The sequence below is a fragment of the Lingula anatina genome, chromosome 4 (genome assembly GCF_051362555.1).
Source record: "Lingula anatina isolate TDL-2025a chromosome 4, LinAna3.0, whole genome shotgun sequence".
Classification (NCBI taxonomy): Eukaryota; Metazoa; Brachiopoda; class Lingulata; order Lingulida; family Lingulidae; genus Lingula; species Lingula anatina.
Genome location: NC_141770.1, coordinates 10833584 through 10846331, shown reverse-complemented (window position 1 = coordinate 10846331; position 12748 = coordinate 10833584). Strand labels below are relative to the sequence as shown.

General features: G+C 34.9%; 2 protein-coding genes across 3 annotated transcripts in view; one reads left to right on the top strand and one right to left on the bottom strand.

Annotated features, from left to right (window-relative positions):
* Positions 1–128: 128 nt before the first annotated feature.
* On the bottom strand, positions 129–6960 carry LOC106180667 (pachytene checkpoint protein 2 homolog). The gene is made up of 11 exons (XM_087011151.1): positions 6681–6960; positions 5653–5818; positions 4710–4889; positions 4401–4491; positions 3749–3885; positions 3289–3375; positions 2473–2579; positions 2106–2259; positions 1267–1379; positions 1009–1078; positions 129–743 (listed from the first exon to the last, which is right to left on the bottom strand). Exons 1-11 carry the CDS (start codon positions 6770–6772, stop codon positions 651–653), a joined length of 1290 nt encoding a protein of 429 aa, XP_086867277.1. The 5' UTR covers positions 6773–6960; the 3' UTR covers positions 129–650.
* A 58-nt stretch (positions 6961–7018) lies between these two features.
* LOC106173172 (deoxynucleoside triphosphate triphosphohydrolase SAMHD1) overlaps positions 7019–12748 on the top strand; it is a 32916-nt gene continuing 27186 nt past the window's right edge. For both annotated transcript variants that reach the window (XM_087011149.1, XM_087011150.1), the window contains exon 1: positions 7019–7371. In XM_087011149.1, the coding sequence (XP_086867275.1) occupies positions 7209–7371 (163 nt within the window). In that variant the 5' untranslated portion in view covers positions 7019–7208. The remainder of the gene's footprint in view (positions 7372–12748) is intronic.

Sequence of the window (12748 nt, the reverse complement as noted above, 5' to 3'; positions counted from 1 at the left end):
CCCTAGGCCTGGAGCAACATCAGTTCCTTTATGTAATCTTCGCACCGTTGATATCCAAGGCTGTGTTAAATAAACTTCCCTTACATTCAAATATGACTTTGCAAAAAGAAAACCATCTTGTTGCAGAATTCAGTGAATAAAAATTTCAATCTCATTTTATTTTCAACTTGATGACCTAAGAACCGTACTTATTTCAGGCATCTCCAATACACATTAGGACTATTTTAACAATAAAATAAACTTTATGTCACAATAAACAATTGTTCATATATCACATAAAAACTTACATTTAAATAAGTTAATTGTTTTATCTGTCTCTTTTACAACCCGTGAGTCACATTTCAAATCACAGATCCCTGGATTCACCCTGAATTTCAGAGCTCTCCTCTACAATGTACACGACCTGCCCCGCCATTCACAAATGGCAATTATAAACTGATTTGTTTGGACACTCTGATACTCAGGGAGCTGTATTGAAATAGTGTACATAAACTACTGTCATCTTATGCAGAAAATTCAACTACGTATATCATAGCGTTGTTTACTATGCTTAATAGCAATTTGGTGACATATGTTGGTCAATTTTCTGTTCTATGTTCATTTGGCAGTGAACATGTCTTAACCCATGCTTTTGAGGTTTTGCTTTTAATTTATTCCTTTGATAGGTCTAGTCTTTCTTCAAATTGCCTGTCTACAGCCCTTGATAATGCCCCAAGGTATTCTTCTAGAGTAGTTGCTGGTCGCTGGAATATAAGCCAAATTAATGTCAATGTCCTTAAAAAATATAAGGCTTAGCTGTTGTTAAGTATCTAGGTCTGATGTGAACTAACTTCCTTCATTAAATATTTTAGTTTTACATCAATGTATTAGTCTAGATAAACATGCATGTATGGAGATTTGACAACCATAAAACATTGATTTATCATCTATCAGGATTTATGTGATAAAGCTCCCACCATCAAGTTACCCATAGCTTTAAATGTGTTTCTTCTTATCAGAATAATATACCTGTAAATACATGGCGTGAGACAAAAATGGAATTTTCCTGAGCGTTCTGCCACTCAATCCTTCACTTTTTCTGAAAAAAATTAATGACTATGACATAAAACAATCTGTGGCAAAAAAAAAAAAAAAAAGCCTATACAGACAAAATTGCAAATACTAGACATTTGGACTGGCAGTAATGAAAAAATTGCAGACCAATAATTTATTTTCCAAGTAAAAAGCAATGCTATGAGAGAGAAAGAGAGAGACAGAGAGACTCACATTGCAATTTGCCGCAGCCGTAAACTCAGCTTAGTAGCATTGTTTTCTGAAAACCTCATCACCTCCAGAGCTCTCATGTCAATCAGCTGTTGAGGAGGGCTTATGATACCTGACTGGAAGAAACATGAGAGAAAAATAAAAAAATAAATTAATGAGGAAGATCAGTCAATGTAAAAATACTCATGAAAATTAAAGCCATTAACTTTTTTCTTTTCCTTTCTCATTGACATTTTTTTCTTAATCTAATCTAGACTTGCTCACAATTTAAGTTGTGGAAAGTATATTTTTTCTCTAAGGTGTGTTACATAGGCACAACAGTAGTGCTCATGATGTTCTCCCGTGTTGTATTTTTGTTCAGATCAGTTCTGTGCAATTAAATCTGGGATCTAGCAAACTGTGATTGTCCAAACAATTATTTTTACTATAGTTTATGACAAAAGCTTACTAAAAATTGTCAACTTCATTTATTGTGAGCAACCTGTTGGGAAAATGCTCTTGGATCAAATTTGCAAATTTGAAGTCTAAGTTAAGCTCAAAAACACACACACACACACACACATACACATATACTACTGTTTTGGTAACTTGTCCCTCAAGCCTGTTTCACAAAAGAACTTCAATTTGTTCTGCTTCAGTTCAAGATAAATCAAAAGTAGTCAAATTTGCTATTTTTTTTTTTTTTTTAAACATGCACAATATTTCATTTATGGGACTACAACTGATTTATCCTAGATCAAAGTAGACTAAACTTTGAGTCTTAGAGTTAGGCCTAATTTACAGCCTAAATTTCTTGTCTGAAACAGGCCCTGGGACACCTAGCTGTTCCTTGATAAGCCTACCCTCATAAGTTCGTTGAGACAAGACTGGAAGATGTTATAGATAGCGGCTGGGGACGGAGGTCCTATGTACTGCTTTATGTCAGCCCTGTCAACAAAGGCCAAGTCAATGGCTCCTGTCACATTGGATGTGGTCAAGATGATCACATTAGGATTCCTGGAAGAGAGTTACCAGTAAAACAAGCTGTGAAATATATGCTAGTACACAATATAGTTTCTGGAAAGGGTTGCAAGAGAAAAAGTGTTTACAACTCACAAAGACTTAAAATATCACATTCAACCAAAATGAATTTTTGAGATTTACTCAAAGAGATCTCATGTATTAAATTGTAAGTGCAAAGTATGGTGTGAATATGTTCTTAGGTCTCACCTTTTTATTTGATCTATTTGTGTAAGTAGTGCATTGACAACCCGTATGGCATCGGAAGGCTCATTCCCAGACATGGAGGCTTTCCTGGCAGCAGTCAGACTTTCAACCTGGTCACAAAGAAAAATACAATGGCAGACACAGGATGCTGCTAAGTGTGGAGGATAGGTTGGAGAAACAACGGGACACCTTTTATTTTTTGAAAGGATTGAAAATCTCATCTAGAAGCTGGGAGTAATTTTTCTAGTGATATGTTGGGCACAGGGATGGAAAAATTTTCATTTCAGTTCTTTTTCTTTGGGGGGGGGGGGGGATAGAAGAGCTGTTAATACACAGAATAAATAAGTTCATTGAAGACTACTATTTTTACAATCACATCAGCTGAGACATGAACAAGCATTAACATATTCAACATAAGCTGATTAAACAGCACTAATCAAGCATGCCACAGAAGAATTTCAAAATAAATAAATTACAGCACAACTGACAGAAATCTTTGTTCATCAATTGGATTAAAAGGGTGCTAAAAATGGATAAATGTTCCTGCACATCTTACAAGTTAGTAATATCTGAACACAGGATACAGAAAATGTATTCATAGGTGTTCCAGAAAAATAATGAACAACCACGAGTTAGCTAGGTGAATGTGATACACTCAACATTGACAACAAAAAAACAAAAAAAAGAAAAGAAACACATACGTGGTGGAATCCCACTCAAATGTGACCTGCATGTTTGCAAAATGTACCACAAAAGGTTCTTTTCCTCTCTACATTTCATCTGTGATACAGAAAAGAAGTAAGAATGCTTGTTACACACCTCGTCTATGAGCACACAGACCAGCGCCTCAGGATCATCTATCAATTCCTGGATCTTCTGGAACATCTTCATCACTAACTTACCACTCTGAAAATAATAAATTGTCAAAAAAATTACACCCTTTTCATCACCCTCAAGCAATTAACATCAGAACCAAATAAATATTATTAATGTTTGCTCTCCACTGTGGCTTTGGCAGACTTGATTTCCTCTGTGACATCACACACAGGGTGAGACACTCTAAATGCACACATTCTACAATATCATTCCCTGGCAAACATTATTATTTTATACTGAATGATAAAAACTATACTACAATTACAACGCATCTCAAGCTAGCTGAGCTAAAATCACCACAAAACAAAGTGGAGACAAAGTTTGACAAGAAGAATTTTTTAAAAATAAGAAAAATACTTTGATCATGGAAGTAATTACATATATCCTTGTGGATATAACTTACCTCAGAGAACCACTTTGAGAATAGGCTATGGCTATTTATCTCTATAAGCTGACCATAGCTGTACCTATCAGATAATCGAATTGCCAGTTTCTGGGCCAATGCCTTACATAAAGATGTCTTCCCAGTGCCAGGTGGACCTAGAATGAAAATGAAGAGGAATGTCTGGAAAAAATTTGTGCCAGAAATATGATTACTGTATTCACTTTCAAGTAAATCTTGTCTTTTTTAATATTTCATTTTTTCATGTTTTGTCATTTTCAGGCACTCACAAAGAGAAAGCCAAACAACTTTTCAAAGTATTGGAATCAACATTTTGAGATTTTGTTAATAAAATTATTAAGGGCAAAATAAATCCACGCTGTTAGCATTAATTGTAATGAGTAATTACTCTAACATTTAGAATTCCAAATTAAATCTGCTCAAATTGAGATTTTAAGTACAGTATAATAGGCTTCTTCTAAAATTGTAAATTATATTTTACACTAATCCCACTTAAAGAAATATTCATCTTACTTCCAATTTGACATTTATAACTTTTTCTTAGTTCTTCAAATATAATGTGATTAATACCAAATAACAAAATGAACAAGCCAATAAAAAAATTTACAAAGGGAAAATCTCAGTGCCAAATGAACCCTATAACGCAGCTTACCATGTAACAGTACCACTCTGTTCCAAGATATAATATTACTGTCTACTTTTCTGTCTGAGAAAAGGAGAGTTGTTGAGGCATACTGTAACAGCTAGAAATATAATACACAACATGAAATGAATATCAAATGAAAACAGAGAGACAATAATTTTTATGATACAAAGTGTCTTTCAATCTTAGAAGATGATGTTAAGCCATATAACCCTATAGTTATTATCTCATTAAATTATAGAGTCGTCTTTCACAAAAAAAAAGTTTTGGAAGCTCTAGAGGGACCAAGATATATTCCATCATAGATTAAACACCTACTTGATTTTTTATATCTGAATCAAAGACCAAGCTATCCCATAACCCATCAAAGTCTCTAGTTGGTAAAAGCCAGTGGCTGGCAGCTGCCAGATCTTCCTCATCCAACTCTTCTGATGCAGGCCCGTCTTCGTTCAGCTGATACACGTGTATGAGGAAGAAAGCTGAACACAGGTCTATTGGCTAGGAGGCAAAGAGAGAAAAAAAAGAAGATATTACTTATAAGAAAACTTAGCAGTACCAAGTCCATAAATATAAAGACTGCCATTTGTGCACATTCCAGTGTTTCCCTCTGTCTGACCTACTTCCTCTCTGACCCAGTACCTGCCTACCTGTCTCTGTGTCTAATTCTGCTTCATAGGGCACATTCAGAACAAGGTGATCTGCAGACTAACAAATCTGTGGATCAAATATGGCTTGAAAGCTTGTTACATAATCCACTAATAGACACTGAATTAGAATAGATTTCCCGTAGGGATTGCACTGTAAGCTTTCAAGTAGGTCAGTCAGATTTGATCCTTGGATCTGTTAGTCAGATAAACTTTTGTCTAAAGGGTTTTATTGTCTTTATAGAGTCTAAGTTGGGAAATATAAGAAGCTTTACAGGACATTAATATTACTCTGGACGATTTTCAAACATGTGGAAAAAATACTTAAAATACATTTTGGCAGGAAAATCCTGTGGAGTGGCTGTTTAAGGTAGACTAGCTTCCTATGAAATTTTCTGAGATCTTTCTTACTGAGAAACTGAAGAAAGGGTAGCAGTGTCAATACTCCCCTTCACAAACCTCCCTCTCTTCAAATAACCTTCCTTTCAAATACCCGCCCCCCTTAAAACAGTGTTTAGTTTGAGACTTGGTTATTTTCTGATTATGGAGGAATATTCTAAAAAAAAGAGAGAGAATAAATAGAGCTATATAATGGAAGAGCATGGGTCAGTACTTGCCTCTCTTTCCTTCTGCATTGAATGGATATCACAAACTGCTACAGTGTGGACATGTTCTTGTAGGAATGGGTCATCGAATTCTGTAAACACTAAATCATGATAGGCAACCCTTTGTCGCTGGAGTAATTTTTTCACATGATCTTTTATTATCACACCAGATACAGCACTGAAATGAAAAAATGTCAATTCATGACAACCATAGAAACAATTAGGGCTCAACTACACTTGGTTTTAACCTGTCTGATCATTTTTAAACCAGCCTACTGACTAGGAGCCATCAAAAAGCACTTATCTACTGGGTACCATTTTTAAACAAAGGCATCTTCCATTTGAAGCATAATTCTGTCCAGCAGCACTTTAAAACTGTTTTCAAGCAGGAAAATGAAAGCATCACAGCATTAGGATTTAAATTACTTCAGACACTAAAAATTTTGTTGATGGCAGCCCATAACAGTTTAAATGTCGGCAAATTGATGTAAATCTGTTGGCTTTTTGGTGTTAAGTTCAGTTGAGAAAAGAGGGAAAGAAATGATGCAGGCTGGACCCATTGGCCAACTCAGAGCCAGGGCATTCTGCTAGTTATCTACATCCAACACACTCTGGCAGGGGCGGATTGAGGCCGTCTTCTGGATGATGGTCAGATTTTCAAGTTTACATTGATGAGTATCTCATTTTTTTCTGTTGGAAGATGGTCAAAAATAGAGGATGGATCAACAAAGATAATTTGGAAGACGGTCAGAAAATAGCTCTGGATCCGCCCCTTCTCTGCCATCTAGCGCACTTAGCATGAAAGTTTTTGTGCTAGCTCTCGTAAAGATATGTGTACTTGTCTTTGTAAATAACTGTAGGTTACTGTTAATTTATGCTACTGTTAAATGTAAAACAAAAACTCTACAACACTGTACAATGTGTGCCAAAACTGTGCAACATTTTAACTTTAGTAACAGAATATAGTGGTATGAATTATTGGACTTCCCTGAAATGTACATTTTTGTTTTCCATCCAGGACCATTACATCATTTCTTTACCTGCTCGAATTTTGACAAACATCAACATGAACGGCCAGCTGCACAGTGTGAGAATCGGGAAGTGCGTCTTCGAGATCAGACACTTGATCCATGATAAAACAAAACCCCTGAACCGTTGTTGCAAGTTAGGATAATTCTCCCTCTTCTGTATCACTAAGTGTTATTGGAATCTTTTGATTTAACTGCAAATAGTTAAAATAATAACACAGAAAATTAAAAATATCTCTTTCGCTTTGGATTCCTTTTCAAAGTGTCCGCCATGTGTGATCTCCAATAATAATGGTCTCGCGAGATTTTGAATGGACTCGTCTGCGTACAATCAGTGTAGCTTTCAGTTTTTATCTGGTTGGCCTATTCAAATTGTTATTAGACGATTTTGAAGCCTCCGTCATATTGAATGAGTAAATGAAGCTTCTCTGATTGTTATCACGGTTTTGAAGTTTTAACAAACGAACTTGAATAGCGTCTTTGTAAAGCTATCTTCCCTCCTTTTTAGCCGTGCTCAAGTTAGCGACTCCTTCCGGTGGCATGGCAGCTCTCAAGCGAAAGAGTGAACCTTTCGCTGACAGCGAAGAAGCTTGGGAAAAGAAGCCAAAAGCTATGTCGATGTCTTTCAAAAAGTGGGGAGTTGAAGAAGTGTGTGATTTCCTCACGCAGAATGAGTTGGATTCAGTTATACCGTTGTTCAAAGGTAATTACCACACTTAAAATTTAATATACTAGTACCTTGACAAGTGCTAGTGACACAAGTCTGTCAAGTCTGAAGCCTCATTTTTCAACCGGTGTTTTTCAATAAGTTGTGATGACATTATCATAAGAACGATTTATTTCGGCAGACACTTTTTAAGTAACATCAGATTTTCTAGTCACAACTAAATAGTATCAGTTTGTAATTTTTGAACAAACGTTACTTTATAGTAACAATTACTAGTAGCCAAATCTTATTTATTTATTTATTTATTTATTTGTGTTAGAGCCATAAAGATTTTGATTAAGTTAGGATGAGAGTTATTTCTCCACTTAAGTGCAAAATTCTTGAATATTTTCCTTTCTCTCACACCTTTACATGTGCCTCACTGGTTAAAAGCCAATTAATTTTACTGCCAGTTGAGATGCCCATTACATATGTATGTTTTGGGAAAACTGATTAATTGGCTCTTCCATACCCCCTCCCAGCAATCCAGCCATTAATTTATAGCACAATTTCAAGCATGTATAGTTTTCAGTTTATTTTAATGCCCGCTACTCTTACTCTAGTGCTTGCATATACTGGTAGTCATTGAAAATATGAGTAGGGCTGCCAAAATTGATAACTTAGATCTGCATTGTTAATGGGACAACAAGTGTTCATTTTTGCAACAAAAAAAAAATATAAATAAATAAATAAAATAAAATAAAATAAATAAATAAAATGAAAATAAATAAATATTCCTGGGGTAAATGATAATTTTCCAATACTAACCAGTGGTTATAGAATCCATTCAGACATTCAAAATTAGTCAATCCCTTTTTTTTTAATTGATAGTGAATTTGATAACAAGTAAGGAAATTATCAATCCTGCCTTCTAGGTTAAGCAACACAATTTAGTTTCACTTTCGGTATTGAAAAAATACAAACTCATGAAAAAGCAAAAAGGAATTTGAAAAATGCAGTAAACAGGAAACTTGCACCCTATGCTGTAAAGTTTTAAATAACGTTGAATTTCACAAATTAAAATTATTTAATTAGGCAGGACAGTGTTCTGAATTTATAAACTAGACATGTTGAGATTCACCTATTACATGCAAGTGGGCAAAGATTTATAAGCAAGTAATTGCCTTACAGAATGAGTAAGGTATGTCTATAAATATAAATAAGCAAAACTCTAGTGCAAAAAATGCAAAAACCAGTAAGACTTGAATGAAAAAATAGCATTTACGGGGCACGTGTAAAAAAAATGATAACTTAAATCTGCATTGTTAATTTGTCAATTTTCCCATACTTACCAGTGGTTAATGAATCCATTCTGACATTCAAATTTAGCACCAGTTTTTTTCACAAAAAAGTTTGAGTTTTTTGTTTTAAACTCTTAAGAGATTATAATTATAATGTGTAGCCATGTATAGAGGTCATGTGGTCCGTAGATAAGCACAGATTCCAGAATAATTGAGATAACCACTGTTTTGGAGATAAAAGAGAATTTTTTACATTTCTGTGAGTTGTTTACAGTGTATATTTTGTGAAATATGAATGTCATGTGAAGAATTGTTATCTCTTTTAATTACTTAAAAAATACACCCTGGATTTTTTCTTGCTTGGATTGTGAATAATCTCTCGCTAAAGATATAAAAATTGGCTTCTTATCTCGCTCGGACGGCGAAGAATCCCAACTGATGCTCTTCAGCAAATGAAGTCCCGTGATTGAATATGAAAATTGCCTTTTCATCTTGCTTGGATCATGAACGATCTCTTGCTGACGATATGAAAATTGTCTTCCCATCTATCAGGGCTGTCAGGTCAAGAGGGTTTCCCCTCCCATAATTTGGCATTAAGTTTGCTCCAACTTTGTTTAATGTCTATACATGTTTTATACTGAAGGTGGGCCACTCTTGACACTTCTGTTTTCTGGGTGTATTATTTTTAAAAGTTAATTGAAATGTTTTATTGTGTTTTATAAGCTTTGGGTTGTGATTAAAACAAAGTAGTATTATTCAACTGGGACGCATAGTACAACCTGGGCATGTCATATATTACTTTATAAAAATTTAGTGGGACATCAACTGCTGATCCGACAAGCCAAGTCGTCATTTTTATGTACAGACACAGATGTGTCTGTACATTTAGCCATCACCTGCGTCTGTCGTCGCCGTCGCCGTGCACTTTTACCGATAACACGATAAGTGGAAAACTGTTTTTCATTTCAGCTTGAAACTTACAGAATTGATAAATATTTATAATACGCAGGTCAAGTTCGAAAATCAGCATGATCGGGTCACTTGTAGGGAAGTTATGCTGTTTTTTCACATTTTTCAGCATATATGCAGCACCGATAACACGATAAGTGGAAAACCATTTTAATTTTTGGCTTGAAACTTACAAAACTGATGAATATTTATAATACGCAGGTCAAGTTCGAAAATCAGCATGATCGGGCAATATTTGTGGAAGTTATGCTATTTTTTCATTTTTTTCAGCATAAATGCAACACTGATAACACGATAAGCAAAAAATCGTTTTACTTTTTGGCTTATAAGTTACTGAAATGATGAATATTCATAATACGCAGGTCAAGTTCGAAAATTAGCCTGATCGGCCATTTTTATGGAAGTTATGCTGTTTTTTCACTATTTCAGCATATGTGCAACACCGATAACACATTTCAAGGAAAATAAATTAGCCAATCGTCTTGAAATTCACAGGGGTGATCAGATTTACTAAAATACAGATAAGGTTCGAAAATAAGCTTGATCGGTTCAGTTTTGGTGAAATTGTGCCTTTTTTTTGTATATAAGTCTTTTTTCCTCGGATTTAATTCTTAGGCATGTTAACAATCTCATTTGTGAACTAATTAGTAATGTAAAGGTGTTCTTTTGACATTTTCTGCATCTTAACAATATTGTTAGTTGATTATATAAAAATGATGGTAAACCTGTTATTGTGCATTGTGTAATAAAGTGTCAAAAATGGAAATAAACTCATATCTTTACAGTTTGTCAGATTCAATCATTCACCATGTTCAGAATCTCAGAATGGAACAAATTGGACATTTAAAATTGTTCTATTGATATTCTTCCTATGTCAACAACTTTCTTAGTTGATCATTTAAAAATGACAGTAAATTGATTATTTTGATATATGTAAAAAAAGTGTTGAATGTGGAAAGAAATTCATTTCAGTACAGTTATTTCTTGCGTACATTTTGGCATTTTGAAGTTGTGACTCTGAACTTCCATGGCCCTGAAGACCTTTCCATATCAAATTTTCTGAATATCCTTGATACTTTTATTTTATTATTAAAAACTGATGGTCATTATGCTGTTAAGCATTATGTAATATTGCATCAAAATTGAAGACAACCCCATTTTAGACAATGTCTCCATAGTGACCATTAAAGTCACTTACTCTTCTCAAAGAGTACTCTTACTCTTCTCAAACTTACAGAAATGTAGCATAGCACTAAATTATAGCTTCAGTTGGAAAACCTGTTATATCGGTTAACTTTCTTGGAAATTATATAGTTTTTTGTTACAATTAAAATTTTCACATATGGACATTTTGAAGGTTTGACTTAGTCTTTGAACTTCCATTGGCTTGAATACCATTGCTAGTCACATCTTTTGAATAGCTATGATACATTTACTTTATTATTAAAAATGGATGGCCATTGTGCTGTTATGCATTATGTTAAATTGCATAAAAGATGAAAAAAACCCTTTTTTGGACATTGCTGCTGGGATGACCATTAAGGAAAAACCATTTTACTGATGATATTCTAACTTACTGAAAAGTTTCATAGGACTGAAGTGTAGCTTGTGTTGGAAATCAGTGTAATTGTTTTCTGTTTTGGAAGCAATGCAGCTCTATAGAGTGCTATATGGGGCTACTGTTTATGGATGGTGGTAATTGTCCCTTGGGATAATCACTAGCTATATTCAGAGCTATAAAATTACTTGCCTAATTAATTTTCAAGTGCCCATTAAATAAGATTACATTAAACACACGTTGAGATTTCCCATTCAAGTCCTATAGGTTAAAGACAGTCTCAGTGGGTTAGATTAATGTATAGAAGCAGGTTCTATGTAAAACTTTGATCAGAATTGTATTTTGTGAGATTGTTTATTATTATATTAATAAGTCTGAGTCACAAAAGTCCTGTTAAGACAACTAGAATAAAGAATTAGAAAACAAAAACTATTTATCATGATTTCGGAGCACAGCCAGAAGTACTTCCGGCTCAAGGTCACGACCTCGATTTTCCCACGCTTACGACCAATCACAGCAGGCTTCAGTCAGAATGAGATAGACGTCACGACTACACAGCGAAACTTGTCAGACATGTAAGTGCCGCCTGTCCATCTTTTCGGCACATGTACCGATCAAAAACAGAAAACGTAAAGCCCAAAACGCTCTTATACACGTAACCAACTTTGTATGAGCACAAATATTGTCATTTATTGTGAACAGGCTAATATGATAATCATTCACACTTGAGACCTGTGAAGCGCATACTCACGTGTCGAGGAGTAGTTTCGCCATTGCCTCGTATGTGAGTCCTAACTCAGCTTGAAGTGTCCTCCACCGCCCCACCTCCCTCCCAACATACACAGTCTGAGTGCTTCTTCGTCTGTCTCTAATTTTCTTTCGTATCTTTCGAACTGGAGTGGCTATTTTCTTTCGTCCCCTTTTGTCGCTCTCCTCTTCAGACTTGACGCGCGTCTGAGCCATGTTTGCTGTTTTGGCGCCAAATAGTAACATCCGGGTCTCAGCCGTAGTACTTCATTCATAGTAAACCGCGAGACTTAGCGAGAAATTGCGCGTTCTGAAGCCATACTGTGAGGTGGTAGCTGAGTATTTAAGACGAGTCGTCTTTTATTATTTAATGGAACTTAAAAACGGTATTAGGTAGCTTCATTTTCTGAACGGTTTTGGATAGGATATACCTTGGTCATTATGGGGAAATTGGTGAGATTTCCAGGAAAATTCATTTTGGTGCTATTTTAAGGGTTTAACGCGCTGAGACTGTCTTTAAGCTCTCTTTACTGTGTCACATAATTAGGAATTGGTGATAATTATGCAGGTAAATGTTGTTTAATATTGCCAATAAGTTTACAGAAGAAAAAATTTGTGTAATGCCAACATTAATGCTATAGATGAATAACAGTGTCTTATTATCCTCAAACACATTGGGATTATTCATATCATGTTAATACAGCAAGACTAAAAGTTTGAATAGCAGCTTTATTGGAATTTTTTTGTTGTGTTTTCTTTTTAATTTTTTTCCAAACACTGGCATTTTCAACTCCCATCCACCTGAAGCTCTTCAGATTTTCTGTATTTCCACATAAGCAGTTGCATAGGTTTTTATGTC

Coding starts and splice junctions, on each gene's coding strand:
- LOC106180667 (XM_087011151.1), bottom strand. CDS start 6,772: ATGGATCAAGTGTCTGATCTCGAAGACGCACTTCCCGATTCTCACACT. Junction 2,260..2,472: donor CAAATAGATCAAATAAAAAG/GTGAGACCTAAG, acceptor ACTCTCTTCCAG/GAATCCTAATGTGATCATCT. Junction 1,079..1,266: donor CGGCTGCGGCAAATTGCAAT/GTGAGTCTCTCT, acceptor AATTTTTTTCAG/AAAAAGTGAAGGATTGAGTG.